General features: G+C 39.6%; 1 protein-coding gene across 1 annotated transcript in view; it reads left to right on the top strand.

The window, feature by feature from the left end:
• gpr153 (G protein-coupled receptor 153) overlaps positions 1 to 12,114 on the top strand; it is a 32,947-nt gene that overhangs the window by 11,623 nt on the left and 9,210 nt on the right. Inside the window, exons 2-4 of the mRNA XM_020614828.1 lie at positions 2,321 to 2,944; positions 6,509 to 6,938; positions 11,047 to 11,236. Of these exons, the coding sequence (XP_020470484.1) occupies positions 2,571 to 2,944; positions 6,509 to 6,938; positions 11,047 to 11,236 (994 nt within the window). The 5' untranslated portion in view covers positions 2,321 to 2,570. The remainder of the gene's footprint in view (positions 1 to 2,320; positions 2,945 to 6,508; positions 6,939 to 11,046; positions 11,237 to 12,114) is intronic.

Genomic DNA, 12,114 nt, shown 5'->3' with positions numbered 1-12,114 from the left:
GGCTACAAAGAAAAGGTACAAGTGAGGGAAACTGGATGCATATAAGAGACTTGGGACATACGCAGAGAGTCACAGATGCTTCTCGACAGCATAACCAAATTAACTCTACACTTTAACTCCTCATTAAGAAATCCTACTGTATCTTTACCTGTGTAAAGTACTGCTTCGACTTGGATGGCTTTCCCACATCCGTTTTTGTTGCTTCTGAAAACAAAAGATTTACCAGGTTCCTTTCATTAGCACTATCTTGGGTGCATGTGAGAGGGATTTGGTTCAAGCCGTGGTGGATTCTGTAACATTGCTGCAGTGTTCAGTGTTTGACACAGCTGAGGTTTCAGTCCACGGGGAACAGACAGACTACAGATCCGTCCATCTCAACCACCTGGGGACTCCTGGATCAAAGCTATGAATCATTCTTTTTATGTATCAGGCTTGTTTAATAAGTGTGTGTGTGTGTGTGTGTGTGTGTGTGTGTGTGTGGTTTGGGACAGCATGGTAACACTTTTAACACAGTGTGTTTTCCTCTGATTGCCTCCATAGTGAAATGTTAGAAAATACTATATTTGGCTTTTTGTGTTTTGTTTGTGTGAATTAAAAATGCGATGTTACAGTTGAACAACTTGTAAACAAAAGTCACATGGACCATGACTAGCTTATTTATAAGAGGTAACCTGTTTTGGTAGCAGACAGATCATAACTGCCAAGACTGTCAGACGGTGGTTTGCTCAGATAATTTTGTCGTTCCAGGCTTTCCAAGCATGAGACACCACTGGCTGTGAAATTTCATTTTGACATAATTTTATAGTAGTCGTGTTGATGTACCGTGTTGTGTTGATGTATGTGTTGGAGCCTAATTGCTGTTGCTGTCTCTTGGCCAAATAGTAAAGTCACCAGAGGTGAATGCCTTGGTATGAACATGCGGCTTTTTGAAATGTTGGAATATGTCATGATGTGTTTATAAGAGCATCCCCTGAGTCATATGCTTTCACGGGGCCTGAGGAGCATATGGCTGCTTCATAGCCACCTGTATCAGCAGCACTGATTCTGATTGGCTGACAGATGATTAGGGTGCCACTGGAGGGACATGCGAGAGAGGAGGATTAGCTCAGTAGAAGTGAGACCAGGGTGATGATGACATTGCTCTGTCATTTCCATTGTCCCCTCTCAAAGGCCAACAAGTCCATCATTGTTTGGACAAGCCAAAAGGCAGGAAATAGATGTGGCAACATGTTTCAGTTATGCCAAGCATGTTTCACTCCACTGTGGGGGAACCAAAGTCTCCTCTTCTGATGATTCTCAGGCTTTCTTTTGTGTGTGTGTGTGTGTGTGGTAGGATTTCTTCCCATAACTGCTTGTAACAAGACTGCATAAGATTGGTTTTTTATTTTGTTGTCACCATTTTGGTCTACTGTACAGAAGTGGGACAAACTCCAACAAAAACAAACAAACAAACAAAAGACTCATACACTTAACAATACACTGGAACCCTTTTAGTTAATGCCAGAAACTGCTGCCTAAAAAACTTTCTGTAGAGTTGAATCAGCACATCTCTGGGAGCATCAAGAAAGAAAGTAGTTATTTTAATTATGGGTAATATATTGGTTATTTATCATTAGGATGAATAAGTCTTAGTCAGCAAGTTATCAAAAAAGGTGAAATTGCATACCACAGTTTTGCAGAGGCTTCACATTCCAAAAACTAAAAGATTTTCCATTTACAAAGGCATCGAATTGCCACATCTGAGTCACTGAAAACAGTGGATGTTTTGCACTTTAGTAGGTAAGTAAATGAAATGATGAATTGATCAGTAAATTTCTAATTCATCTTTGTATTTTTTCAGGATGATCCTATTGGATTGCATTTTTAAATTTCTGTTGTTTTATTCATCTCCTGCAGCATGTTTGGCGTAGCTTTGTGTGTGTGTTGGCGTTATATCCAAAGCGTTCCCGTCATGTATAACTGTGATCATTAGAGAAGTTTGGACTCATTTCAGTGATTCACCTTCTTCTATAAAATAACTGCTGCGTCACACTGTAGCTCTTTGCCATTCTCTGTCATATGGCTTGCAGTATTTTTAAAATTAGCTCTGCTGACTGATTGCTCTCCTGTCTTAACCACGTGCAATGGGTGGCTTTCAGCATTAACAGTTTAAGTTAAACTGTTGTTATTAACATAATCCTATTAGTTCACTGGGATGAGGAATTATGGATGATGATTTTCAACTGGACTGACTGATATAATTTTTGATACATCCTCCTCACTCTCTCTGTCTCTGATCACTGTACCTCCATCTTTCTTTTTTCCCCTCTCCAACCTCAAGCTTGTAAGGGAACTGGCCGGGCTCTTCCATTCTCCCCATCTAACAACCCACTGTGTTGCACCACTGCCGTGTCTTCTCCCCGCTGTGCCCAATCCATGGAGAAAGCACACCCACCCAGATAGGATGCCTGCCTCACCTGACACCCTGCATTCCCTCCTGCCCATCACCACCTCCTCCTTCTCCTCACGTGTACCTGCTCTTGCCAACAGTTCCTTGTGGCCCCCCAGGCTCCGCTCTGCCCCGCTCCAACATGGTGGATGAGGTAACCACCATGAAGGATGACATCATCAATGCCAACACGCTGGCTTGGCTGGTCTGCTCGGGCGTGTCCATCCTGGCCAACACTTGGAGCATCCTTAGCGTTAGTGCCAAGCAGAAAAAGTGGAAGCCTCTGGAGTTCCTCATCTGCACGTTGGCGGGCACGCACATTCTCAACATGGCCATCCCCATTACAATGTACTGTGTCATAACACTGCGCCGTCAGCACTCCAATTATGAGTGGAACGAGGGTCTGTGCAAGGTGTTTGTCTCCACTTTCTACACTCTCACATTAGTCACCTGCTTCTCCGTCACTTCGCTCTCTTATCACCGCATGTGGATGGTACGCTGGCCTGTTAACTACAGGTAAGGTATTCTCCTCATACAAAATTGGCCTGTTTATTCTTATTCAAATGACACTCTCAATTTAGGTGGTGCAATTTGTTAAAGGGAAGGGTCATTTGAGCCAAATGATCAACTTAACTCTTGTGGCATGCACAGAGGCTGGTTATCATACTGCTAGAGATAATTTTGGCTTTATTTGCCTGGGCTTTTTATGTTTGTTTATGAAGTGTCTGCCTTGGAATTTTCTTCATGCTCCTCACAGAATAAGTAACACTCTGAGTGTAACATCAGTCTGGTTTAATTAGCAAGGCACTGTAGATCCACAAACACCTTTTTTGTAGGCTCTGATTTGGTCAAAGTACTTTTAGCCTTTTTTCCACTGAGCATTTCATTTTCAGCAGTAGAATTTGGAAAAGACGGTTTACATTCTAACCTCCGGAAAACACATTTTGGGCCTCTCTGAACAGATTGCTCAGATTGGTTTGAGATTAGTGTCACTAGACACTGTGTTTATCTATCTTAGTGTTTGAGAGGGATGCTCTGTATCACATGAGATCTTTCTCCTGCCAAAACATCTGTTGGTTACAGTTATTTGGGGTAACACCATGTAAAATCCTCTAGACTAAGCATCTGCTAGCTCTACAGTAGCTTCCATCCTATTTTGGCTCCTCGCAGCAAGTGATATTACAAAGTAACAGTGAATAATAAAGATCAGATTCATCTCACATTAAGAATCAGCTTTGGCTGCAGTAACACCATTTTGGTCTTGCTAGACTCCCAAGACATCTGGTGTTCACATGTAATCAGATGTTCTGAGCAACATCGCTGCTTCCTTTGCAGTACGGTTTTGATGCTGGTTCGACCTGTATTGAGGGATGCATATGTGCTGTTTAACATGAGCTATGCTGTTGATTAGTTTATAATAATAACAATCAATACTTTTGGCTACTGTTTACTTTGAAATGTAAACACTTTTATAAACACAATTATTGGCAAAATAATGCATTTATGTAGACATTTTTCTGAAATCATCATCATTATAAAGGCTATATTTATTTAGATTGCTTTGATTTCTATATTTTACAGTGTTTTTTATAAAAAAAATGGTTCATTTTTTTGTCTGTTTAGTCTGGTATTTTGTCTGCAATGATACATGATAATGATAGTTGCACAGAATTAGATCTGCATATTGATCACATGCAGGTATCAATATGTAAGTCAGCTGAACCTCTTACCTTGAAGCACACCTCAGAGGTCTTGGCTCTGGTGCAACCCAACTGTTTATCATGGCCTATTTCTGGTCATCAGGCACAGAAAAATCATTTGCAGATGAATGCATTTCTAGAGCACATACTGTGGCAAATACAGGCAGTGCACATATAAAAGCAGTATTTATATCTGCAGAATACCGCCACGTTACAATATGACTTATTGAAATGGTGCAGAAACTGGTGCTGTGGTGCATGTGGTGAGGATCACTATTCTATTGCCACTCTCTTCCTTCCCTGCTGGAATAAAAAGAGTTACTGTACTTGCTGTGGCATCAGCCCTGCAGATGCTCAGCCTACAGTCAGCATGGCCAGCTTTGCAGCACCATGCAGATAATCAGACATTTAAATAAGAAATGCAAACTCCTATTTAAATCTATGCTTAATCTTGCTATCTGCAGTGCTTGTGCAGCTGTCACCACTGGCTGATGTCCAAACAGGGATAGCAGACATCTAGTTTCTAGCTCCCTCATCTGTATATTCTCTTTCTCATCTCCATCGGGAAACATTGACTTTGCTGTCAGCTGCTCATCTTCTCATTTTCAAGTTACTTATAACAATGATGTGATGGGGTGATAGTTCAGGCGATGCACTGTGCAACTGCTATTCACCTTACATTAAAATCGCTTTATGTTTGCCCCACTGAGCAAGCAGGGCTGCCTTGTCTCTGACATTAACACACACGGAAGGCCTGAATTATGAATTCCAACCTTATACTTGGGTAACTGCTCTCATCATCTTGTGCTCATTATACTATCTTTTTCCCTTGCAATGCTTTCTCTCTGGTAATAATTTCAAGCAACTTGGTGATGTAAATTCCTCATCATATGCACCCCAGGCACTTTCAGGAAAGATGAGCATTATTACTCACGTTTACAAGAATCACTCATTTTTGTACAAGGCCACAGTGCAAAGACAGAGGCTGCTACTGCCTGTATTAATGAGTGTACAGTAAGTTACTGCATCACTAGTTCCATACTGTAGATTTTAATTGTATTTTTGAGTCATTTTGTATGTCGGGGGATACGTTTTACTATCTGTTTAGCCAGCACTCCTCCAGGAGGTATTAATGTGGGGAAGAAGAGGATAAGTGACGCACTCTGGTTCTCTTGAGGGAGACAGATTGGGTTTCCTGCCAAATCTGCTCCCAGACAAATGACACTTTACAGAAAATGTACTGTATTTCTTTACAATACATACAGTATGAATAAAGAGAGATACATTAATGTAAACAGTAGCATTCTGTCTACTTGACCCTTCTTATTATATCCACTTACTTTACTTTGAACAACTTAGCACGACTTCATGTGTGAATGTTTCAGCATGGCACATCCCTTTGTCAGGTTTTAAAAATGAGAAGACCAGTCACCGCCTGCCACATTTCTAGATGTATGTGTGCCGTTGCAAACCTTCAGAAGTGCAACACTGCCAGGGGATACAGACACGTTCAGCAAATTGCTCAACAGTAACAATTACTCGGAGGTGAAAGAAAATAGAAATCTCTTCGCACTGAAATAGACCTAGATGAAAAATACACCGGGGAACATGAAAAGCAATGTTTCGCAATCAGAAAAGCATCAGTTTCCCTCAATTCAGATTCAGTTTATCTATGTGATCACCGAGGTGCTTTTTTTAGCTAATGTGTCCCAGATGCAGATCTGCCATTTTGTGTCATTAACTATGTTTTACAGTGCCTTATATATGGTGTAGTTTTACAAAGATTCTTTCTGATGACATATTTCTTCATCATCACTCTCCATATAACATAAAATCACACTGTCAGACCTCTCATTAGTACTGAATTTTAGTTGTTATATCCAACTGGTTCCCTGATAGACTAGTGGTTAGGCACAATCAGGAAGGGCATCCGACGTAAAACACGTGCCAAATGTCAACATGTGAATCGTCAGTGTGACCATTTGCTGTGGTGACCCCTAATGGGAAAAAATTGTAAGTGACATTCATTATTTGCAACACACTGAGTTCAGTTTGGGTTGGTGACCCTTGATGTGCTACGAAAACTATAAGGAGCCCACTTTTCACCATCTTCTAATTTGATTCTTTCTTTTTCTAGAGGTTCTACATATTGGACACAATTTGTTTTGAAATGTATGGTTTTTGAAAAATTCTAGCATGTAAATTTGAAATTAGTGGTCCAAGCACCTCTGGTGTTAAGGTTTAGCAGAAGTAGTATCATAAATCCACTTCCTTATCAGCTATAGGACCTGCACAGAAAAGAAAATCAAAGCCAATTTTACTTGCAGGCTTGATATCACATCAACTTCCTTTATGCTAAAATCTGCCTTTCTGCCTCCAGATTGAGTAACACCAAGAAGCAGGCGGTGCACACAGTGATGGGCATCTGGATGGTCTCCTTCATTCTGTCCACACTTCCTGCAGTGGGCTGGCATGACACGATCGACCGTTTCTACACCTCTGACTGCAGATTCATTGTGACGGAGATTGGCCTTGGCTTCGGTGTGTGCTTTCTGCTGCTGATTGGTGGCAGCGTGGCCATGGGTGTGATCTGCATCGGCATTGCTCTTTTCCAGACTTTCTCCATTCAGGCAGGCCACAATGCAGACAAGAACAAGTTCAACGTCCCCACCATTGTGGTGGAGGATGCCCAGGGGAAACGCAGATCATCTATCGATGGATCAGAGCCTCTTAAGACATCATTGCAGATCACCTACCTGATTAGTGGTATCGTCTTCATCTATGACTTCCTGACTGGCTTTCCCATACTGGTGAGTTCAATGCCCAAACATAGTTGCAATTACTGATGAAGTTGGTCCATAAAGGAAATATGTAAAGGGTTTGTATTAAGTCAAAAATGTCTATATTAGGACATTAGAGTATTAACATGGGCTCAGTCATATCGGCCAACAGGTCAAACTCTAGACACACAAGATAGATATCTGGATTAGCTGTGACTGAATGTTTCAGGCATGGTAAATTTCTAGAGCTCATGTAGCCCCAGTTTGTGCCTCCCATGTCTTATGACATTTGTTTTAAAGATTAATGCCTAGTGAGCTTTCAAAAACCCAGAAGGCTGGTAAACAACACTCCCTGCTGGTGTGGGGGCATTTCCTGTTCTGCCAATTTGTGTCAAAAATGTTTTAACCTGCTTCAAAGTTGCAACTGTATTTCCTAATCTAAATGTATCATATACATTAAATATTATAATTGATACATGCATAGAACAGTGGAAAATAGCATTGTTATAAATAAATGTAGCTGAAAATAAAACAGTCAGTTTTGTTGATCCACTGTACAATGACACAGTTATAGCCTTCAAGAAGCTTTTTAAATTAATATCTTGACCACTTTGCACTGCAACTTTAAACTTGACAGTCACAAAGAATTCAGTTAAGTTTGATACACATATAAACTAAGTTTACACAACTTGTGTTACAATTATGACTTCAGTTAGTTATGAGGTTAAGTAGGTTGAGGTCTGTGTGTCTGCCCTTGCTGTCTTTCTATGGCCTTTGTTTGTGTAAACTATTCAGCACTGCATGGAGAGCGATAGTAGAATAGGGTTGCCTTGGATAGAAATACTAAACTAAGGTGAAAGAAGAATTTGAGGGTGGAGTTTATCCACTGTAGCTCCTATAACCATGCCATATACAGTTGTATTATTTGCATTAACTTAGAGGATAACTTTGTTTTTTTACCTGCTATATTTCCCCTAAAAGTGGGTATGAGGACTCATATAGCTAGTGCTAAATTTGCTATCGCAGCCTCCTTTGTAGAAATTTGGGGAAACAAAAAGTCACATTAAATTGTGTTATTGGGACAATCGGTTACCTCTTGGGGGCGACTGTGGTTGAGTGGGTAGAGCAGTCATCTCCCAATCGGAGGTTCAAATCACAGCGTCTGTAGTCCACATGTCAAAGTGTCTTTGGGCAAGACACTGAAGCCCCAAGTTGCCCCCGATGGTTGGATCCATCGGTGTGAGTTGACGCCGTAGATGGCTGCCTCAGTTCTGTACCAGTAACAAATTCCTTGTGTGTGTAACATACTTGGCCAAATAAAGGTGATTATCCTTATTATCCTTTACTATCTGAAGAGCCATTTGCCTGGAGCCACCAAAAATGTTTGAGCCCTGTGTAGGTACCACAGGCTAAATAGCCAATCAACAGTACAAATAAGTGTAAATGAGCATTCATACATGTTTTACTAGAAGATGGCTACTATAGGCTATTTATGATTTGACTGTTTGTACTTTAACTTTCCATCCCTGTTATAATAACACAAAATATTGGTGCATTTATAAAATTATTGAGCTACTACAAGAAAGACAACAGTTTTGTTATTTTTATTAGGGGAAGCCATTTCCAACAAACACAAAACTATGTAGTGGAGAAAAAATCCTGTCCATGACCAAAATTCATGTGTGGATTTACTTAAAGTTGAAAGTTAAAGAACCTTTTAGTTATTAAGTTTGTACAAATCAGATGGTAAAAAACTGACAAGAAGGCCCATTTTAGTAGACCAGTGTTCAGATCTGTCAAACACTCTAAAAAGGTGCAAGTTAACTGTTTTAGTTGTGGTCAGATAACACAAAATTCAGATAGTAGCTTCCCCAACACTGTGAATTATAACATGTTCTATGTTGTGAGGATAAAAAGTGTAGTACATAAAATGTAGCCAAAAGTGCCTATAATATCCAGATGATCATCCAGTCCTTATTGTTACATATCGCAATATACTGGTTAATGAAATAGTCTTAGCGTGAATGCACACCTAAAAGACAGGCGCTGGTCATGACTGACTAAATCATAAATAAGAAAAATGACCACACACTGAAAGCTTACATTAAAATGTGTAGCCAACATTTTGAGAATGCTTTCTTTTAACTGCATCAAGCTGCAGTATTTATCTTTCTTTTGCCTATTGCATTACAGGTGAATTCTCTGATTCTACTGTGAAGACACAGTAACACCTTGCGGAGCTTGGCTATTAAAGAGAACTGAAATTAGGCCTTAAGGCCATGTTAAAAGTTTGTCTCTATCCAAATCTGCTGCCATTTGCAGATTAATTTCTTTTTGCTTGTTTTTGCTTTTACCAGCTACCTTTGTGTTTCTTTGTAACCAATAATATTATTTTCCAGAGTGTTTGCCCTGCAGCAAGGAACATGTAGGGTCTTAGTGGAGATTTTGGGGAGATGTTAGCTTGTCGTATTTTAGATAAAAAACAAATGCGAATAAAAGTATAGACACTAAATTACCTTCATTATTAAGTCTGGAGAGTAATTATCCAGCAGTGATGACCTCAAGGGCTTTGATACACCACAGCTGCTGTTTGTTGTGCAGAAGGAATTACAACACTGGGAAATGCTTTTTATAAATTAGGGAATATCATTGTAAGATGAAATATGAGTTGTAGAAATGAGACCATTTCCTTGTATAATGCCTTTGCCGTTTTTGTGCGTTTGTTGTAAGATTTAACAACATCGGGCCAAAATGTATGAGCTCAGGATCAGAGGTGAAACTGTATCCTGGTTGCATTATAGGCTGAAAGTAGATCCAAGAGTTTATTTCAAAGACAGTGGTATATTACTTCTAAGACAGCGTCCTAATGTGTGTCTGCATGTGTGTGCATAATTGAGAGGGTCGTATAGCACTCACGAAAGATTATATTTCCAGGGCAGTGACAGAAACAACAATATCTCTGCTAGTTCTCTTTATGACCAGATGTAATGAGCTATTTAAATGCATGGAAAGCTGTAACACACATACAAATGGATGTGCATACAAGTTTTCAATTGTATGGGGTTACTTGGTGAAATACTAAGGAATATATATATATATGTTTTTTTATATATATATATACAGTAAACAGAACAGAAGATGGTCACCACAGTTGGAAAACCATCATAGATACTAAAGACACAAAGCAAAAATGATTTCTATGAGCATGCACTCCAAACATAGCCAGTGAGATTTACAACTTGAAAAAAAAACTATACTTACTCTGCCAACATTGTAATATATGAAAGTGAAAGCTGTTTTGGGATGTTATCTTCCAGTGGCCGTAGTACTGTATTTTGGATTTTTTGGAAGTGTGATTAAAAATGAAATGATGGAAACCTGAAGTCCAAAATCTGTTTGGAATTTCTAAATAGCTTGTTCTAATAAAAAGAAAACCTACAGTGTTTTCCATTGTCTCCCTTGTTTTTGGTGGGCCTCATGTTTTTTATATAAGGTCAGCAGATGGATTAGATTGGGTTGAGACATGACGAGGTGACACTCAAGATATAATGAGTTAATAAATATGATCAGCATTTTGGTTCGATGCATGAAAGGATAAGGCTGGTGATTTTCTGTTTTTGTTATTTTCAGAACATCCCATACAGTGACAAAAGTCAACTGAATTTCATGTACTCACTATAACGCATGTGAACCTGGTTTATCTTATTTATGTGCCATAGACCTCCGCTGTTGTCCAAAAACTATGTTCATCAGGTTTTTTCATCGCTGAAATCATCATTAAAATAACAGGATCTGTTGAAACCAGGGGAACCCCAGATATTGAGCACATAAAAGAGTAAAGAAAAAACAAAAAACTGTCTGAGTGTCTTTACATGTTGATAATATGTATTATTCCTTATGTTTAAAACAGACATGAAAGGCAATTCCACTGTTAGTTTCCAGGTAGAGAATTTATTCATCCTGTCACCTGTGTTTCACACTAAACGAACAGCAGTTCTGTGATCCTGGTATCTTGTGTTTACTGCCCAGTCCGTGTTATTATTGCTAACACTGGTTTTATCTCTGGTCATGTTTAACACAGAAAGCATTCCAAGACCTCCCTACATGCTTTTACTAATCCTTCACTGACACTGTGCAGGTGGTGAGCTTTGCCAGTCTGAAGTTTGACCGCTCCTACAACTGGATGGTGTTGTGTGTGCTGTGGTGCTCGATCGCCCAGTCTATCCTGCTGCCCATGTTCCTCTGGGCTTGTGACCGCTATCGGGCCGACATTCGCATGGTGTGGGAGAAGTGCGTAGCCATCATGTCCAACGATGAAGTGGATGAAGGTAAGACACTGTCAGGTGTCTTCCTCCCATCCTACCTCCTTCTTCCCTTTCTCTTCCCCTGAAAATGTAAATGATTCCTATATTCTAAGGCAGCTGAGTAAGAGCACTAAGAGTGCACTTAGTTCTTTTAAATGCTCTGCAACACAAACAGAGCTGGCAGAGTGGGTTCCAGAGATAGTCTTATATTTTTGCTGTGTCACAAAAAACCTTTGTGACAGTTAAAAAAAAAAAAGCATGAGTCTGATTTGGACACAGAAAAATGTTATTGAAGTGTTCTGAGCTGTCTTTAACAATAGGAATTAGAGTAACAAATGTGATGTATCATGTAATGAGTTCCTAGCCCACTGGGAAAACTTATAGTAGTTTGGAGTAAGGGAACAGAGGTTAGTATGAAGCTAAAATACGACCTCAGTCAGAGGTACAGTGTGGTGTGAGCTCTCAGAGATAACATCCTCAGAAAAGACATGCTGTAATTCATAGTGTCGTTGTTTGATAAATTATGCATCCAGTTGTCATGATAAAAAAATATGAAAAAAGTAAATTTATTAAATCATCAGACCCCTACATAAGCCAGTTAACATCAAAGGTTCACCACAAGAAAAGCAAGCATATCAGAATTTTGCAGAGAAAAGGTGTAGTACTGTAAATGGGCCTTTCTCAGAGCAGTGGCGCCCCCAGGGGGCGGCCAGGGGGGGACCATGGAAAACCATCCTAAAATTACTGGTCTGAATTTTAAAGGGAGAAAATTACTTTTGTATGTGATTTTGAGATAAAACTGTAATACCACGTTGGTTGTTATGAAATTGCACAATACAAATACAATTTCAGTTCAAGGCTATGATTGAAGGAATAGAAGATACTAGCAAATAATCAAAAAA

Source organism: Monopterus albus, unplaced genomic scaffold (assembly GCF_001952655.1).
Source record: "Monopterus albus unplaced genomic scaffold, M_albus_1.0 scaffold6.1, whole genome shotgun sequence".
NCBI classification, from domain to species: domain Eukaryota; kingdom Metazoa; phylum Chordata; class Actinopteri; order Synbranchiformes; family Synbranchidae; genus Monopterus; species Monopterus albus.
This window is presented reverse-complemented; position numbering and strand designations above follow the sequence as displayed.